At 49.5% G+C, this 14555-nt stretch overlaps 1 protein-coding gene across 2 annotated transcripts in view; it reads right to left on the reverse strand.

The window, feature by feature from the left end:
• ODAD2 (outer dynein arm docking complex subunit 2) overlaps window positions 1-14555 on the reverse strand; it is a 1108894-nt gene that overhangs the window by 848964 nt on the left and 245375 nt on the right. For both annotated transcript variants that reach the window (XM_085631770.1, XM_085631771.1), the window contains exon 5: window positions 7574-7680. In XM_085631770.1, the coding sequence (XP_085487896.1) occupies window positions 7574-7680 (107 nt within the window). The remainder of the gene's footprint in view (window positions 1-7573; window positions 7681-14555) is intronic.

Raw genomic sequence — 14555 nt, forward strand, 5'->3', positions numbered from 1 at the left:
TCCTCTCAGAGGACGAGATAAGATCTCACCAAAGGCTGCCCCACAAACTCCTCCCTTTTAACAAGATCCCCCTCTGAAAACAAGCAAGCAGAACAATTCATCCGCTCGGCAGACTTCCCCACCCGCTTCCTTCTGCCCGCACTTGATTTCTCCACTCAGAGACTTTTAAAGTTTGCTCACATTTTAGACTGGATTGCACTGATCCATTTTAAAACAGCTATTGTTTTACTTCACTTGTCCCCGTCCCAGTACTTCGGCACCTCGCTTAGCCGGCTATATTTACAAACACCCCTGCCGGTCCCCACTGCGAAACCTCAAATATGCAAACACATCTTTTGTGTTCATTTCTCCTGTTTAGTAAAGTACTCCCGAATCAAGCATTCCAACTGCTCCTATGCAGCCCAGGCATGACGCACAAACCCACATCACATTTGAGAAATGGAGATTTTTCCAGGAGACACTTGCAGGAAAGTTCATAATTTTATTAATGACAGGGGCGTTTGATTAGATGCACGTCATATTGTAAGTCTCTGCAGAGTGCTGGGAAACACATGGTGTTTACCGGTAACAGAAGAAATAAACCGCGAACGGCATGCAGTCCTCCATGTGCGCTGCTGCTTGGCCCGCAAGGTGGTACCTGGGCTAAGCCTTGGGTGCAGCTGAGTGCTGTATCCACTCTTCACCCCAAAGACCCCGCACCACATCCCTGCGTGTACTCAATACTGGGAGGGGGGGCCGAACCAAGGGGCATTCTGTTGTGTTTTTCCCCTCTCTCCCCCATTCCGCCATAGACCTGATGCTATTGGAACATTTTACACGAGCACCAGGTACATTATAAGGATATGTTACACCACTGTCTTTCAGACTGGCCGACAGTGTGAGGAGGGTGGCGAGAGGTGAGGGGTGGAGGGAGGCTGGTGCAGACGGTTTGTAGGCTCGGCATCACAATTTAAGTAAACGACCCCTTCCTGGTTCACAGGGCATCCTCAGTGAGAATTTAGCAGAGCCCGTCTTAAATTACACTAAAAAAAATGGTCTGCACTGTGGGCATCAAAGTTCACAGCTGTCACCATTCATCCTAATCCAAACTTCCGCAGTTGACTGACGTTGTGTGATTCTGTGCAAAGCACTTTATTTCACTATGGCTTCAAGTGTAAAAAAAAAAAAGAATAAGGTAATGGGGAATTCAAGTACGTAACGTCTCTTCATTATAAAAAAAAATCTTTTGTCGTCACCAAACATTCTATTTAATGTACATTTCTCCGCTGCTTCCCAGCTGTTTGTGCACTACACAAATGTCAATACAGTCATACAACAAATGGAGAAGCAAGTTTGATAGCGTTACAGTTAGCGCTCTAGCCTCCGGCTAGAGCGCGGTGACATTTGCGCAACCTGCGCTCACGTCGACAGACGTGAGCGCGTATGTATAAAAATAAAGGGGCGGGCGAACTGAGTTAGTTTGCGCCCAACCATCAAACGGGTCGGCTCCTCATTTCAGCTTTACGCGCTAGAGGCAGAGTGCGCAGCGTGACCCCCGGCCCCCCCCGCTGGGTCAGAATAGAACACTGGCGACGAGGGTGGGCCCCTGCCCCTCCTTTTGTGCAGAGCAGTACCTAAGCAGCACATACACCGGCTACAGGAGCAGGAAGGCCCACGCTACCATCTCGAGGACCCGCGCCAGCAGTCACCGTGCAGAGCACCCTGCAGGTAGAGTCACCTGGCAGCGGGGCGGGGTGCAGCAGCCTGCAAAGTGGCCCTGAGGACCAGTAGCACACAATACGCCTCTACAGCCGCAGCAGGCACGTGGCTTCCGCGCCACCATGAGCGACGATGACCAGGCTGGCCCAGCAAGGGGCCTACCTCATCACCCCCCTTCAGGGGTGCAACCCCCATTCAGTGAAGCCGCTGACCCCACGACTGCTGCACCGCGATGGCAGACCTGGCTGGGCAGGTTGGATGACTACTTCATCGGATCCAGGGAGACGGATGGGGCGGTGAAAAGGTCCCTCCTCCTACACTACGCAGGTGAAGAAGTGTACCTACTTTTCAAACACCTGCCGAACACGGGGAACCCAGACGACTACGGAGCGGCGGTGGCGGCCCTGAACGCGCACTTTGACCCCCAGGACAATCCAGATTATGAGCATTTCAAGTTCCGCCAAGCCAAGCAGCGCGAAGGTGAGTCAGTGGATGCCTTCCACACGAGACTAAGGGCTCTCGCAGACACTCACCTCGTAGGGGACAGGGCCAAGGAAGAAATCAGGGCACAGCTCATACTAGGAATCCGGAGCAAGACATTACGGGGGTTAATACTCTATCAACCTAATATCCAGATGAATGATATCCTCGTCCTGGCCAGGACACATGACCTATCCGCGGCGAGAGCAGAAGAAATGGACCAGGCCCTGGTGAAAGGGACAGACAAGAGCGCGGAAGTGAAAACGGAGAAAGCGGATGCGGCGCGAGCGAAAGAAAGACCACAGCGACCCCGTGACCGGCGACCACCAGCCCACGCCAGGCTGTGTGGCTACTGCGGGTATGAAGATCACCCCCTCAAGGCATGCCCAGCGAGAGGGAAGACGTGCACTAACTGTGGCATTGAGAACCATTTTGCGTCTCTCTGTCGGAGGAAGACGCAGAAAAGTGGGAACAGGCGGGACGGACCGCTGAGGAAAATAGTGCGTGCAACTATCGCACACGTCACTATCGTTACAGCCAAAATCAGGACGCGAGAGGACCAAGGGCTTCCAAGACTCGGATACAGACTCTGACGATGAAGGGGAAACATACCTAGTGTCATTCACCAAAGCCCTAAAGAGTACCAGGCGCCCGCAGCCTCGCTGTGACATACTGATCGCTGGGTCTGAAGTCAACGCAGTGATTGACACAGGTGCATCCGTCACAGTGATGGGCATACAACAATATAACCATCTCAGACCAAAACCTGAGCTCCGACAATCCAAGGCCAAGATCTACGCGTATGGTAGCGACACGCCGCTACCGCTGAAAGGCAAGATGACGGTGGCAGTGCGGTCAGAAAAGTCGGAAATTGTCATCGACATCCACGTCATTGACCAAGAAGTGGACACACTACTCAGCGGACACGCTGCGGAGGATCTAGGACTGATTGCGTTCCTCTGGAAAGTCCAGGACAAACAAGTTGAAGACCTGCTGGAGACATTCAAAAGCCTATTCTCAGGGCTGGGGAAGATCAAAAGGCCGCCTATACGCCTCCACATTGACCCCTCAGTAACACCAACAGCTCTCCGACACCGGCGGATACCGTTCCACCTACGCCCGCTAGTCGAGGAAGAACTCCAGAGGCTAGAGGAGCAGGGAGTCATCGAGAAGGTCACAGGGCCCACACCGTGGGTATCGCCCATGGTAATCGCCGAGAAACCCCGTCAGCCCGGGAAGATCCAGCTGTGCATTGATATGCGCCTCCCAAACAAGGCCATCAAACGAGAGAGGCATATCACACCTACCATGGACGACATCGTGTCTGATTTAAACGGAGCCCGATGGTTCTCAAAATTGGACCTAAACGCCGGATACCACCAGCTCACCCTAGCGAAAGAGAGCCGGTACATTACCACGTTCAGTACGCATCTAGGACTGAGACGATACAAACGGTTAAATTTCGGAATATCCTCGGCAGGAGAGATTTTCCAAAATACTATCAAAGACATTCTGCTCGGCCTGCCTGGTGTCTTAAACGTGAGTGACGATATCCTCATATATTCCAAGACAGTCGATGAGCATTACAAGCACGTCCGAGCCATGTTGTCGCGCCTGCAGGAGCATGGCGTCACCCTACACCGAGACAAGTGCCAGCTGTTCTAGCAAACCATCGAGTTCTTCGGCTACGTCTTCACCAAGGAAGGCATCCAAGTGGACCCCCGGAAGTCACACGCCATCAAAGCGGCCGCAGCCCCAACATCAGTGGCGGAGGTCTGCAGCTTTCTGGGTATGGCCACTTACTGTGGACGATTTATTCCGAATCTGGCCACCCTCGCCGAACCCCTCAGGCACCTAACCAAGACAGATGTGATGTGGCAGTGGACAGTCGCAGAAGAGACAGCGTTCCAAACGATCAAGGAAGCTCTCTTAGACCAGACCACACTGGTCTACTTTGACCCGAGCAAGAAAACGGAGATTCTAGTGGACGCCAGCCCCGTAGGGCTAGGAGCAGTCCTGACGCAAGAACAAGAACCAGGGCAGTTTTCAGCTTTAGCATACGCCAGCAAAGCCCTAACGGACACGGAGAAACGGTACTCACAAATTGAGCGCTAAGCCCTGGCGATCCGGTGGAGTTGCCGTCATTTCCATCTGTATGTGTGCGGACACCCATTCACAGTGGTGACAGACCATCAACCGTTAGTGCCCCTCTTCCGAGGAACGGCGCCACACCCGCCTCCAAGGATAGAACAATGGGCCATCAACCTCCAGCAATACCACCTCAGCGTAATCTACAGGCCAGGATCCCGAAATCCAGCGGACTTTCTATCCCGGCACCCCGAGACCGGTAGCAGGCCCACGCCGATGGATGAAGAAGAAGAGGCAGAAGGTCACTTGGACATGGTGGCTGCCCTGACGTGCCCCCAGGCATTGACATTGGAGGAGATCTTGGAAACAGCCGAACAAGACCCCGTGATGGTTAAGGTTAAAAACACAATCCTAGAGGGAACCTGGCAGCATTTCCTACAAACAGCCAACTCATGGACTAGTGAAGAGAGGAATGACCTCCAACACATGTGGAGGATACGACATGAGCTAAGTGTGACCAGAGGAGGACTCATCCTACGAGGCTCCAGAATCGTCATTCCAGCCGCCCTCAGGACCCGAGCAACACAGCTTGCACACAAAGGACATCAAGGGACGGAAAAGATGAAGGCTCGCATGCGGGAGAAAGTCTGGTTCCCGAGCATGGATGAGTTCGTAGATGACGCCGTTCACAGCTGCCAGCCATGCCAGATGACCAGCGGAGCCCAGCCACCAGCCCCCATCATAACCGAGGAACACGACCGATGCCCGTGGGAGAAAATCAGTGTGGACTTCGGGAGCCTGCCCGACGGGCGAGACACGCTAGTAATCATCGACAGCTACTCGAAATACCCGATAGCCGAAGCAGTGCCCTCCACCGCTTTCACACACGTAGGCCCAGCACTGGAAAAAGTGTTCGGAATGTTCGGGTGCCCAGAGGAACTGCAAAGTGACAATGGACCCCCATTCCAAGGACACGAGTTCGAAGAGTTTTTGAAATCGCACGGCATCCGCCATCGGCAAATCACCCCCCAGTGGCCACAAGCCAATGGAGAGGTAGAGCGGCTCATGCGCACCCTCAATAAAGCACTGCGCATCGCGGTGGCCGAACAACTAGACCCGGAGCGAGAATTGCAGCGGTTTCTGGGAGAATATCGCAGCGCCCCCCACTGCTCAACCCGCCAAGCACCGTGGGCCTTGATGTTCAACCGGGCTCGTAGAGACGGGCTACCAGTTGCCCCAGGCTGGACAGCCACGCCCTTCGACGAGAAGAGGGCGTTCCAGAGGCGCCAAGAGCGAAACGCCAAAGTCAGTGAGGCGCAGAGAGCCGCGCCCAGAGAGGTCCAAGCTGGAGATCTAGTGCTTCTCAGAGAACGACGGCCCGGAGGGAAATTCAAGATGAGGTATGAGAAGGGCTACTGGAGAGTGGTCGACAGGCAAGGAACCATGGTGACTGCACGACGAGGAGGAGAACTGGTCACCAGGAACATATCGTGGTTCAAAGTGGTGAGGAACCCCTCTGACACCTATGGGAATACTGAGGTCGGGGAAGGACACGACCCAGGGGTTCCCCCTGCCAGCCCGCCCAGCCCCAACCCCCAGGGCGGCCCTGGGTCGAACCCGAATAACACTGAGAGCCCTGATGGTGAGAGCCCTGATGGTGAGAGCCCTGATGGTGAGTCCGGGAAAAGGGCATCACCAACAACCCAAACCCCGGCCCATCAGGGGAACTCGAGGTATGTGCTGAGAGAAAACCCCAGGCCCAGCAGCCGGCTACGAGACTTTGCGTGCCAAGTAAGTGACGCTGCTGAGTAATGTTTGAACTGTTGTCAAGAACCGAGTTGTAGATGGATGTTACAGTTAGCGCTCTAGCCTCTGGCTAGAGCGCGGTGACATTTGCATAACCTGCGCTCACGTCGACGGACGTGAGCGAGTATGTATAAAAATAAAGGGGCGGGCGAACTGAGTTAGTTCGTGCCCAACCATCAAACGGGTCGGCTCCTCATTTCAGCGCTACGCGCTAGCGGCAGAGTGCGCAGCGCGACCTCCGGCCCCCCCTACTGGGTCAGAATAGAACAGATAGGATGATTTATCGCAGATCTTCAGTCCACAAAGATTGTGTGATTCCCATGAGCTCCATGAGGATAGAAGTGAACGTTTACAAAAATACTAACAATGTACCAGGATAAACATACCACCATGCACAGACTATCTATATTATGACTTTGCTGACACTAAAGTTCGATATGTAGGTATCTAGTGGACCCATAATATGAGAGCGAATTTCAGCTTGCCGCAGAAAGCATTCTGGGGCTTGTAGTTGTCATTTCTCTATTGTCAGTGTGTCACTGCAGGTCCTGGCATGCATAGAGCTGTTGGCTGAAAACCCAGCACTGGGAAAGAGTCAGACCTGTGAGACAGGCTCCGCGTATGCTCATATATCAAGCACATTTGTTCAGCCATCATGTTTGCAGCCACGCAAAGATATTTACAATTCAGAAGCTGACTGATGGGACAATTGTAACACAATTCTCATCATGTGACATAGTATTGCAACTAGAAACGCGTGTCTCAAAGACATCAAGCAAGAAATGGTGAAAGCATGCTCAAATTAAACCGCTGCTTTTTCTGCTCCATTTGCAGACGGAAGGGCCGGTCATATTAGCTAACAAGGCTTACATAAAGCAGAGGTCTCAGGTTTCCCATATCCATGCATGAGCAGCTCTTCCAGTCCAGGTTTTTTGGCGTTCTGGGGCTTGGAGGCCTGTCTTATGATGTTATAAACAGGATTACAAATCCTGTTTTACAAAAAAAAAAAAAAGCTGGAATTGATAGACTGCTCGCAAATTGAACTTGGAAACTCAAGGGCTCCACAGAAGAGATTTTAAGGTAATGAAATCTGAAACAACCCTTTGCAATGCAATAGGTCTCGCATTTATTGTAAATGACAATGCCTTTTATTTATGTTTTAGTTTTTAAAACATAAATAAAAAGCATTGTCGTTTACAATGCCAATTGCTCAAACTGGCGTAAATGCGAGACCTATTGCATTGCAAATGCTTGTTTTCTTGGTGAGTGTGTAATAGAAAGATAATCCGGAGATGGACAATGCCAGACATTCATCTTGGTAGAGCGTAAATGTATTTAGGTATACAGTTTATTGCATCGATTTAATAAGAAAGCGTTTTTTTGGAATTTTGAATGGAAAACAGCGTGTTGGGTAAATACATATTGAAACACGAATAAAAATAGTTTGTGGGAAAGCAATGACATTGTACAGGTTATCAGAGGACTGTAGAGTTATAATTACCTGAAGTATATTCAATACTTTTTAGCACAGTGTTTTCTCCATCACCAGAGAAACGCCAGAGTAAATCCACATCATTCTTCACAGCAGCAGGTGTTACTCGTACATCTCTATAACACAGGAGAGATCTCTTTTGAAAAACTGCTCTAAAAATGTAGCTATACATTACATACATTATATATACAACAAAAGTATTTTTTTAAAGTTTTGACTGCTCATAAACAATAAACACCTTTGCTATGAAGTGAAAATAAATTATTGTTTTATAAATCTAAATATTTTCAACATATTTCAGTTGTCAGTTGATCCGCTGTTATCCTTCTTGCAAACATCTCAATCAACCCAAACACAGTCATATGCATTTCTTTTGACCAACACATTATTTTTGTTTACTTACGTACAAAGACGGATTCTAATCATATTAAATTCCCCTGTGTAAAGCATATCTTTATTACCATAAGTATCAATTATGCAGTTGCTGACAAACAGGTATATATGTTTGTTTTTAGAAAGTCAATCACATCAATTGTGCATGTGTACATCTTATAGACGACAAACCATTTTGGGCGAAGTAAAACCACCAATACTGATTAAGTCACTGTCATTATTTGTTTTCTACAAACAGGTTTATGTTTTAACATTCAGAGTCATGAAAATTCATGTTCTGACCTAGTTGTATTTTTTATTCATATATGTACAGTGATTATAGATATGCAAAAACATTACAATCAATTTAGTGCTAATGGCATTAGAATGGGGATATCACCGCACCTAGGTACTTTAATGCTCTATAGGTACCACTGAATTGTTTTTCTTCCTCCATCGTAGAAAATTTGATAATATTCAGAACTGGAATTATTTTGTCTAAAGCCATTCAAACTGAGCAAAAGCTCCAGTCACCCCACTAAACAGCAAATATTGCTATGTTTTATTCCTAAACAGGCAACCACAGGTGCCGTTGCCTTGTAGACAACAGGGTCTTGATTAGAATGGTGCAGCAGGTGCAGTACCACCGGGCCCACAAGTTGTCAGAACTCCTCTAAACATAACATCGCTATATTTGACTACTAAACAGGCAGTCACAATTGCAGTTAAAAGAAACTTGATTTTATTGGTGCAGCAGGTGCAGTGGCTCTAACGCCAAAAGCTCTAGGGACCCTACTAAACCCAGATTATTGATAACTTTTACTGAACAAGACAGTGACACGTGCATTTATCTAGCAGGTAATAGGGTCATGATTTGAATGGTGCAGCAGATGCAGTAGTAACAACACCAAAAGCTCTAGGCACCCCACTAAACACCTAATATTGCTATATTTTATTACCAAACAGGCAGTCACAAGTGCAGTTACCTTGCAGACAACAGGGTCATGACTTGAATAGTGCAGCATGTGTAGTGGCACCGGGACCAAAAGCTCCAGTCACCCAACAAAACACCTAATATTGCAAAATGTTATCCCCAGACAGGCAACCACAAGTGCAGTTACTTTGCAGACAACAGGGTCATGATTTGAATGGTGCATAAGGGGCAGTGGCACTGGGTCCAAAAGTTGTCAGAATGCCTCTAAACACCTAATATTGCTATATTTTATGACTAAACAAGCAGTAACAATTGTAGTTACCTTGCAGTTAAAGGGGGCTTGATTTGAATGGTGCAGCAGGTGCAGTAGCTCTGGGGCTAAAAGCTCTAGGGTCCCAACGAAATGCACAAGTTACTTACCTTCGGTAACAAAATATCTGTAAGAAACATTAGTTAGTTATAGATTCCTTACCTCAGATTACTTACCTTAGAATTACCCCAGGCGTCTGGATCCAGAAAGTTTTTTCGTCAGCAGTACCTCTGTGCGTCAGAAAGTGGCGTCGGTCGGCTCCACGTCCGTCGTTGGCGTCGTGGTCGCCGGGATTACGTTGCGCCAGCTACTTAGACGCTGTTGTCAGTTCTGTACACGACTTTCCGCGCCCGAAATGCAGAGCCATGCAAGACACTGACCACTGTTGCACAAAACTAGGGCCCTGAAAGGATCTCCTTAACCCTAGAAATCAGTTCGCAGAACGGGGAGGACGGGTGGGGTGGCAAGGAATCTATAACTAACTAATGTTTCTTACAGATATATTGTTACCGAAGGTAAGTAACTTGTGCATCTGAAAGAAACACGTTAGGTATAGATTCCTTACCTTAGAATAGATACCCCAGCAATACCAACCCCGGTGGTGGGTCTGCGAACCAAGATCACACCAGAAAGTCCTGGAGAACAGAACGGCCAAAGACGTCGTCTCTCCGACTTGGCTGTCCAGACAGTAGTGTTTGGTGAACGTGTGCAACGATGCCCACATGGCTGCCTGACAGATGTTATTCAGAGGAACTCCTCTTCCTAAGGCAGTAGTGGCTGCCGTCTCCCTGGTGGAATGGGCGCGCAGCCTGACTGGAGGCTCCTTTTTAGCCAGAGAGTAACAAGCCTTAATACACAACACGACCCATCGAGAAATGGTGCGTTTGTGTACGGCCGACCCTTTTTTGCACCCACGTAACCAACAAAAAGTTGATCATCCACCCGGAAATGTTTTGTGCGATCCAGATAGAAGGAGAGCGCACGCTTTGGGTACAGACGGTGGAGCCTCTCTTCCTCCTTCGAAGGATGCGGAGGCGGAAAGAAGGTGGGCAAAGTAATGGTCTGCCCGATGTGGAAGGCAGTGACCACCTTAGGAAGGAAGGATGGATGGGTTCGGAGAACCACCTTGTCTGGATGAACAGACAGGAAATGAGGCTTTGAAGAAAGAGCCTGAGGCTCACTCACCCTTCAAGCAGAAGTGATGACTACCAGGAAAGCATTCTTAAGAGTTAAGAGACGTAAAGGGACAGTTATGACGCGGTTCAAAGGGAGAGCACATTAAATAAGTCAGTACAAGAGGCATAACGAAGGGGACGGAAGGAAAAAGATGTGTTAAGCTAAGAAACGGTTAACTACCAGGGTCTTGAAAAGAGACGGCTGATCTGGCAGCCGAAAAAAGGCAGAGATGGCTGAAAGACAGCCCTTGATAGTGCCCAGAGCAGATCCCTGCTGGGATAAAGAGAGAAGGAACAGGAGTACTTCAGAAAGGGGGGCAGAAAGGGGATCCACAGCCTTTGCAGTGCACCATGCCACAAATTTGTTCCACCGGCAGGCATATACCTTCTTAGTGGAGGGACGCCTGGCAGCCAAGATTACGTCACAGACTTCTGGAGGCAGGTCGAAAGACGTCAACTGCCGCCGCTAAATCTCCACGCAAGGAGGTGGAGACTGGACAGGTTCGGGTGGAGGACAGTCCCCTGCTACTGCGACAGAAGATCCTCCTGAAGAGGCAGTCAGATCGGAGGATGGATGGCCAGCTCGGGATACCAGACTCTTCGTGCTCAATCCGGAGCCACAAGAATGACTTTGGCCTGGTCGCGCCTGATCTTCTTCAGCACTCTGGGCAGAAGTGGTATAGGCAGCAAGGCATACGACAGACTGCAACTCCACTCGCGACGAAAAGCGTCCCCAAACGAGTGCCACCTTGGAAATACCAATGCGCAGAATTGATGACATTGCGCGTTCTCTTCGGTGGCGAATAGATCTAATCAACGCTCTCCCCACTGTTGAAAGAGACCTTGCACCACCTCCGAGTGAAGACGCCATTCGTGATCCATCATGCACCTGCGGCTGAGTTAGTTGGCCCTGGCGTTCAGGGAACCTGCCAGGTGTTGAACTACCAGGGATATGCCCTGATGTTCCAGCCATGTCCAGAGGCAGAGGGCCTCCTGACATAGGGTCCACAACTCTACCCGCCCTGTTTGTCACAGTACCACGTGGCGGTGGTGTTGTCCGTGAACATCTGCACCCCTCTTCCCCGGACAGAGGGAAGGAATGCTTTCAGTGCAAGACGAATCGCCCAGAGCTCCAGAAGGTTGATGTGACGCCCGGACTCCACCGGGGACCAGAGGCCTCTGATCTCCACCTCTCCCATGTGGCCGCCCCATCCCAGAAGAGATGCATCCGTCACCCCAGTGTGGTCGGGTTGGCCAAGGGAGAGGGATCTGCCATTGACTCAATCCTGGTTTGTGAGTCACCACTCCAAGATCTAGACGCAATCGGACAGATTACCCTGATGCTGCGCCCACTGGAACTTCAGGTCCCACTGCAGAGCCCGCATATGTCACCTGGCATGATCGACCAGCAGGATGCAGGAGGCCATAAGGCCCAGCAGACTCAGGGTCATTCTGACTGAAACCTGGGATATAGGCTGAAAGATCGAAATCATAGCCCGAATATCCCAGACTCGGGAGGATAGACCCGAAACCGCGTTGTGACCAGAATCGCTCCGATTTAGAGTAGCTTCTGAGAGGAAATCAGGTGCGACTTCGGCACATTGATGGAGAACTCCAGTGAATGCAGGAGGTCGGCTGTAGTCTGGAGGTGGGAGACGACTGCCTGGGGCGAGCTCGCCTTCAACAGCCAGTCGTCGAGATAGGAGAAGACTGAAACCCCTGTTCTGCACAAATGAGCTGCGAAAACCGCCATCACTTTCGTGAACACCCGAGGGGCGCTGGTAAGGCCAAAGGGGAGCACAGTAAACTGAAAGTGCTCGTGGCCTACCGTGAATCATAGGTAACGCCATTGGGCCGGCAGGACGGGGATGTGAAAATAAGCATCCTGCAAGTCCAACGCTACCATCCAGTCTTGCGGGTCGAGGGCAGACAAGACCTGAGTAAGCGTCAACATCTTGAACTTCTCCTTCCGGAGGAAGCGATTGACGTCCTTGAGGGTCGAAGACAGGACGCAGGCCCTTGTCCTTCTAGGGAACCAGAAAGTAGTGTGAGCAACAACCACAACCTACTTCTGGGACAGGAACATGCTCAATTCCTCCCTTGGCCAAGAGAGCCGTAACTTCCTGCTGGAGAAGGGCCAGATGATCCTCCGACATGCGGTGGTATCGAGGTGGCATGGCTGGAGGGGTAGTCTCGAAGGGGATGGAGTAGCCCCTTCGGACTATTTGCAAAACCCACCTGTCCGACGTGATGGTGTGCCAGTGGGGGAGGTGATGGTGAATCCTGATGCCCACTGGTGTTTGATGGGCCTGAAAGGTCAGACTAGGAGGGTTTGGAGGCTGCTGCAGAGGGGGGTTGGTGGACTGGCCCACCAGATGGGCCCCAGAACCACGACGGTTGTTTCCACGTCCTCAGCCGTGCAAAGGTTGGGTAACTTGCTCTTGGTGGGACGTAGTGGGGCACCCCTTCCGTAGCCATGAAGGGGGCTAAAGCAGACTGTGCAGGGCAGGTGGAGAGGCCCAAGTACTTGGCCGTAGCCCGTGAGTCCTTGAAGCGCTCTAGGGCGTTGTCTGCTTTGTCGCCAAAAAGGCGACAGCCATCAAAGGGCATGTCCATCAAGGTGTTCTGGACATCCCCTGAAAAGCCAGTGGACCTCATCCAGGCGTGACAGAGCGCTACAGATGTTGAAATAGTCCTGCCCAGAGAGTCAGCGATGTCCAGCCCACAACGTATTGTAAACTTTGCTGCATCCCTCCTGGCGGTAACAGCCTGGGAGAGCACTGCCCGGGCCTCCTCCGGACACTTAGGCAGCACTTGCGCCACCGTATCCCACACTGAGTGCAAATAACGGGCCAAGAAACATGAGGTGTTTTACGGACTGCAGTCCTAAGCTGGCGGAAGAGAACATTTTCTTGCTACGGTGGTCCAGCTTCTTGGATTCCCTTTGCGGTGGAGCAGTAGGGAAGGATCATTGACAGAATATCGACGGACAGAATATCGAGCTACAGGAATATCGAGTCTACAACATCGATGCACAGACTATCGACAGCCTATCTCTACAATGCTAAGTACAAAAATATCAAAACCAAAATACCGCTGTTTAAAATATCGTTTTTTTAAATGTCTTAAAAATAATATAAAAATAATTAAATAATAAATATAATTAATAAAAACAAAGTTAGAATTATTTTAAAATGTTAAAAAATGGATAAATGATAAATGTAATATAATTTTTTTAACATATATTTAAAATATATATATATATTAACTTAATAATATTAATAAATAATTATTTTATTTAATTATAAAATGTTAGAAATATAAGAAAAGTTATACATACATATATATATAACCCTGTACTGTAATATAAATATTACCTACTGGCGGTCGCCAGTAGGTAGTTATAGTTAGGACCACGTTTCCATAGGAAATCCGCAACATTCTATTTTGAATAACTTTGGCGCCGGTCGACGAATCCTCGCGAATTTTTCAAAATAGGTGGGGCGCTACGCTCCGCTCCTACCCTGAAAGTCTCGGGGGGATTCGTCAAGCGGGGGCTGAGATAAAAGGGGGGTCCCAAAACGCGTTTTTCCCATGCATTTTTCCATAGGACCTTTAGACAGGGCTACAGCCCGAACGGCTGAACAGAATTTAATGAAATTTGGCAGAGAGGTAGTCCCCAGGTCAAGGAAGTGCCTTTTGTACGTTTGGTGTAAATCTGTTCAGTAGATTCTGAGAAAATAGCCTTTAAATCAATATATATCTGTGGCAGCTTACGGTGCGCTTACCGTGCGCTTACCGTAAGCTTACCGTACGCGTACGGTGGCGTGCGCGAGCGCGATTCTGATTGGCTCTTAGATCTTAGTAAACATTCGAGTCGGTCGAAACCAGGAAGCGGCGGCCGCCATTTTCTCTCTCGCTTCCTGAGTTGGGCAGCAAAAACGTACCCCAAATATATGTAAAGAGGCAGTTTCATGAGATCCTAACCACCCAGCATTGATACAGGGGTCCCCAAACCACCCCCAAGCCCAAAAAAAAAAAAAATTTTTTTTCGAAAAATCGCCGATTACGCTTACCGTACGCGCACGGTAAAAAATTATAAAAAAAAAAAACTATCCACATTCTCCCCACCCCGTGTGCAAATGGTGCCCGAAGAATACATTTCTTAAAGATGCGCAAAATATGTCCTCCATGTGCGCA

The sequence above is a fragment of the Triturus cristatus genome, chromosome 10, assembly GCF_964204655.1.
Source record: "Triturus cristatus chromosome 10, aTriCri1.1, whole genome shotgun sequence".
In the NCBI taxonomy this organism is placed as follows: domain Eukaryota; kingdom Metazoa; phylum Chordata; class Amphibia; order Caudata; family Salamandridae; genus Triturus; species Triturus cristatus.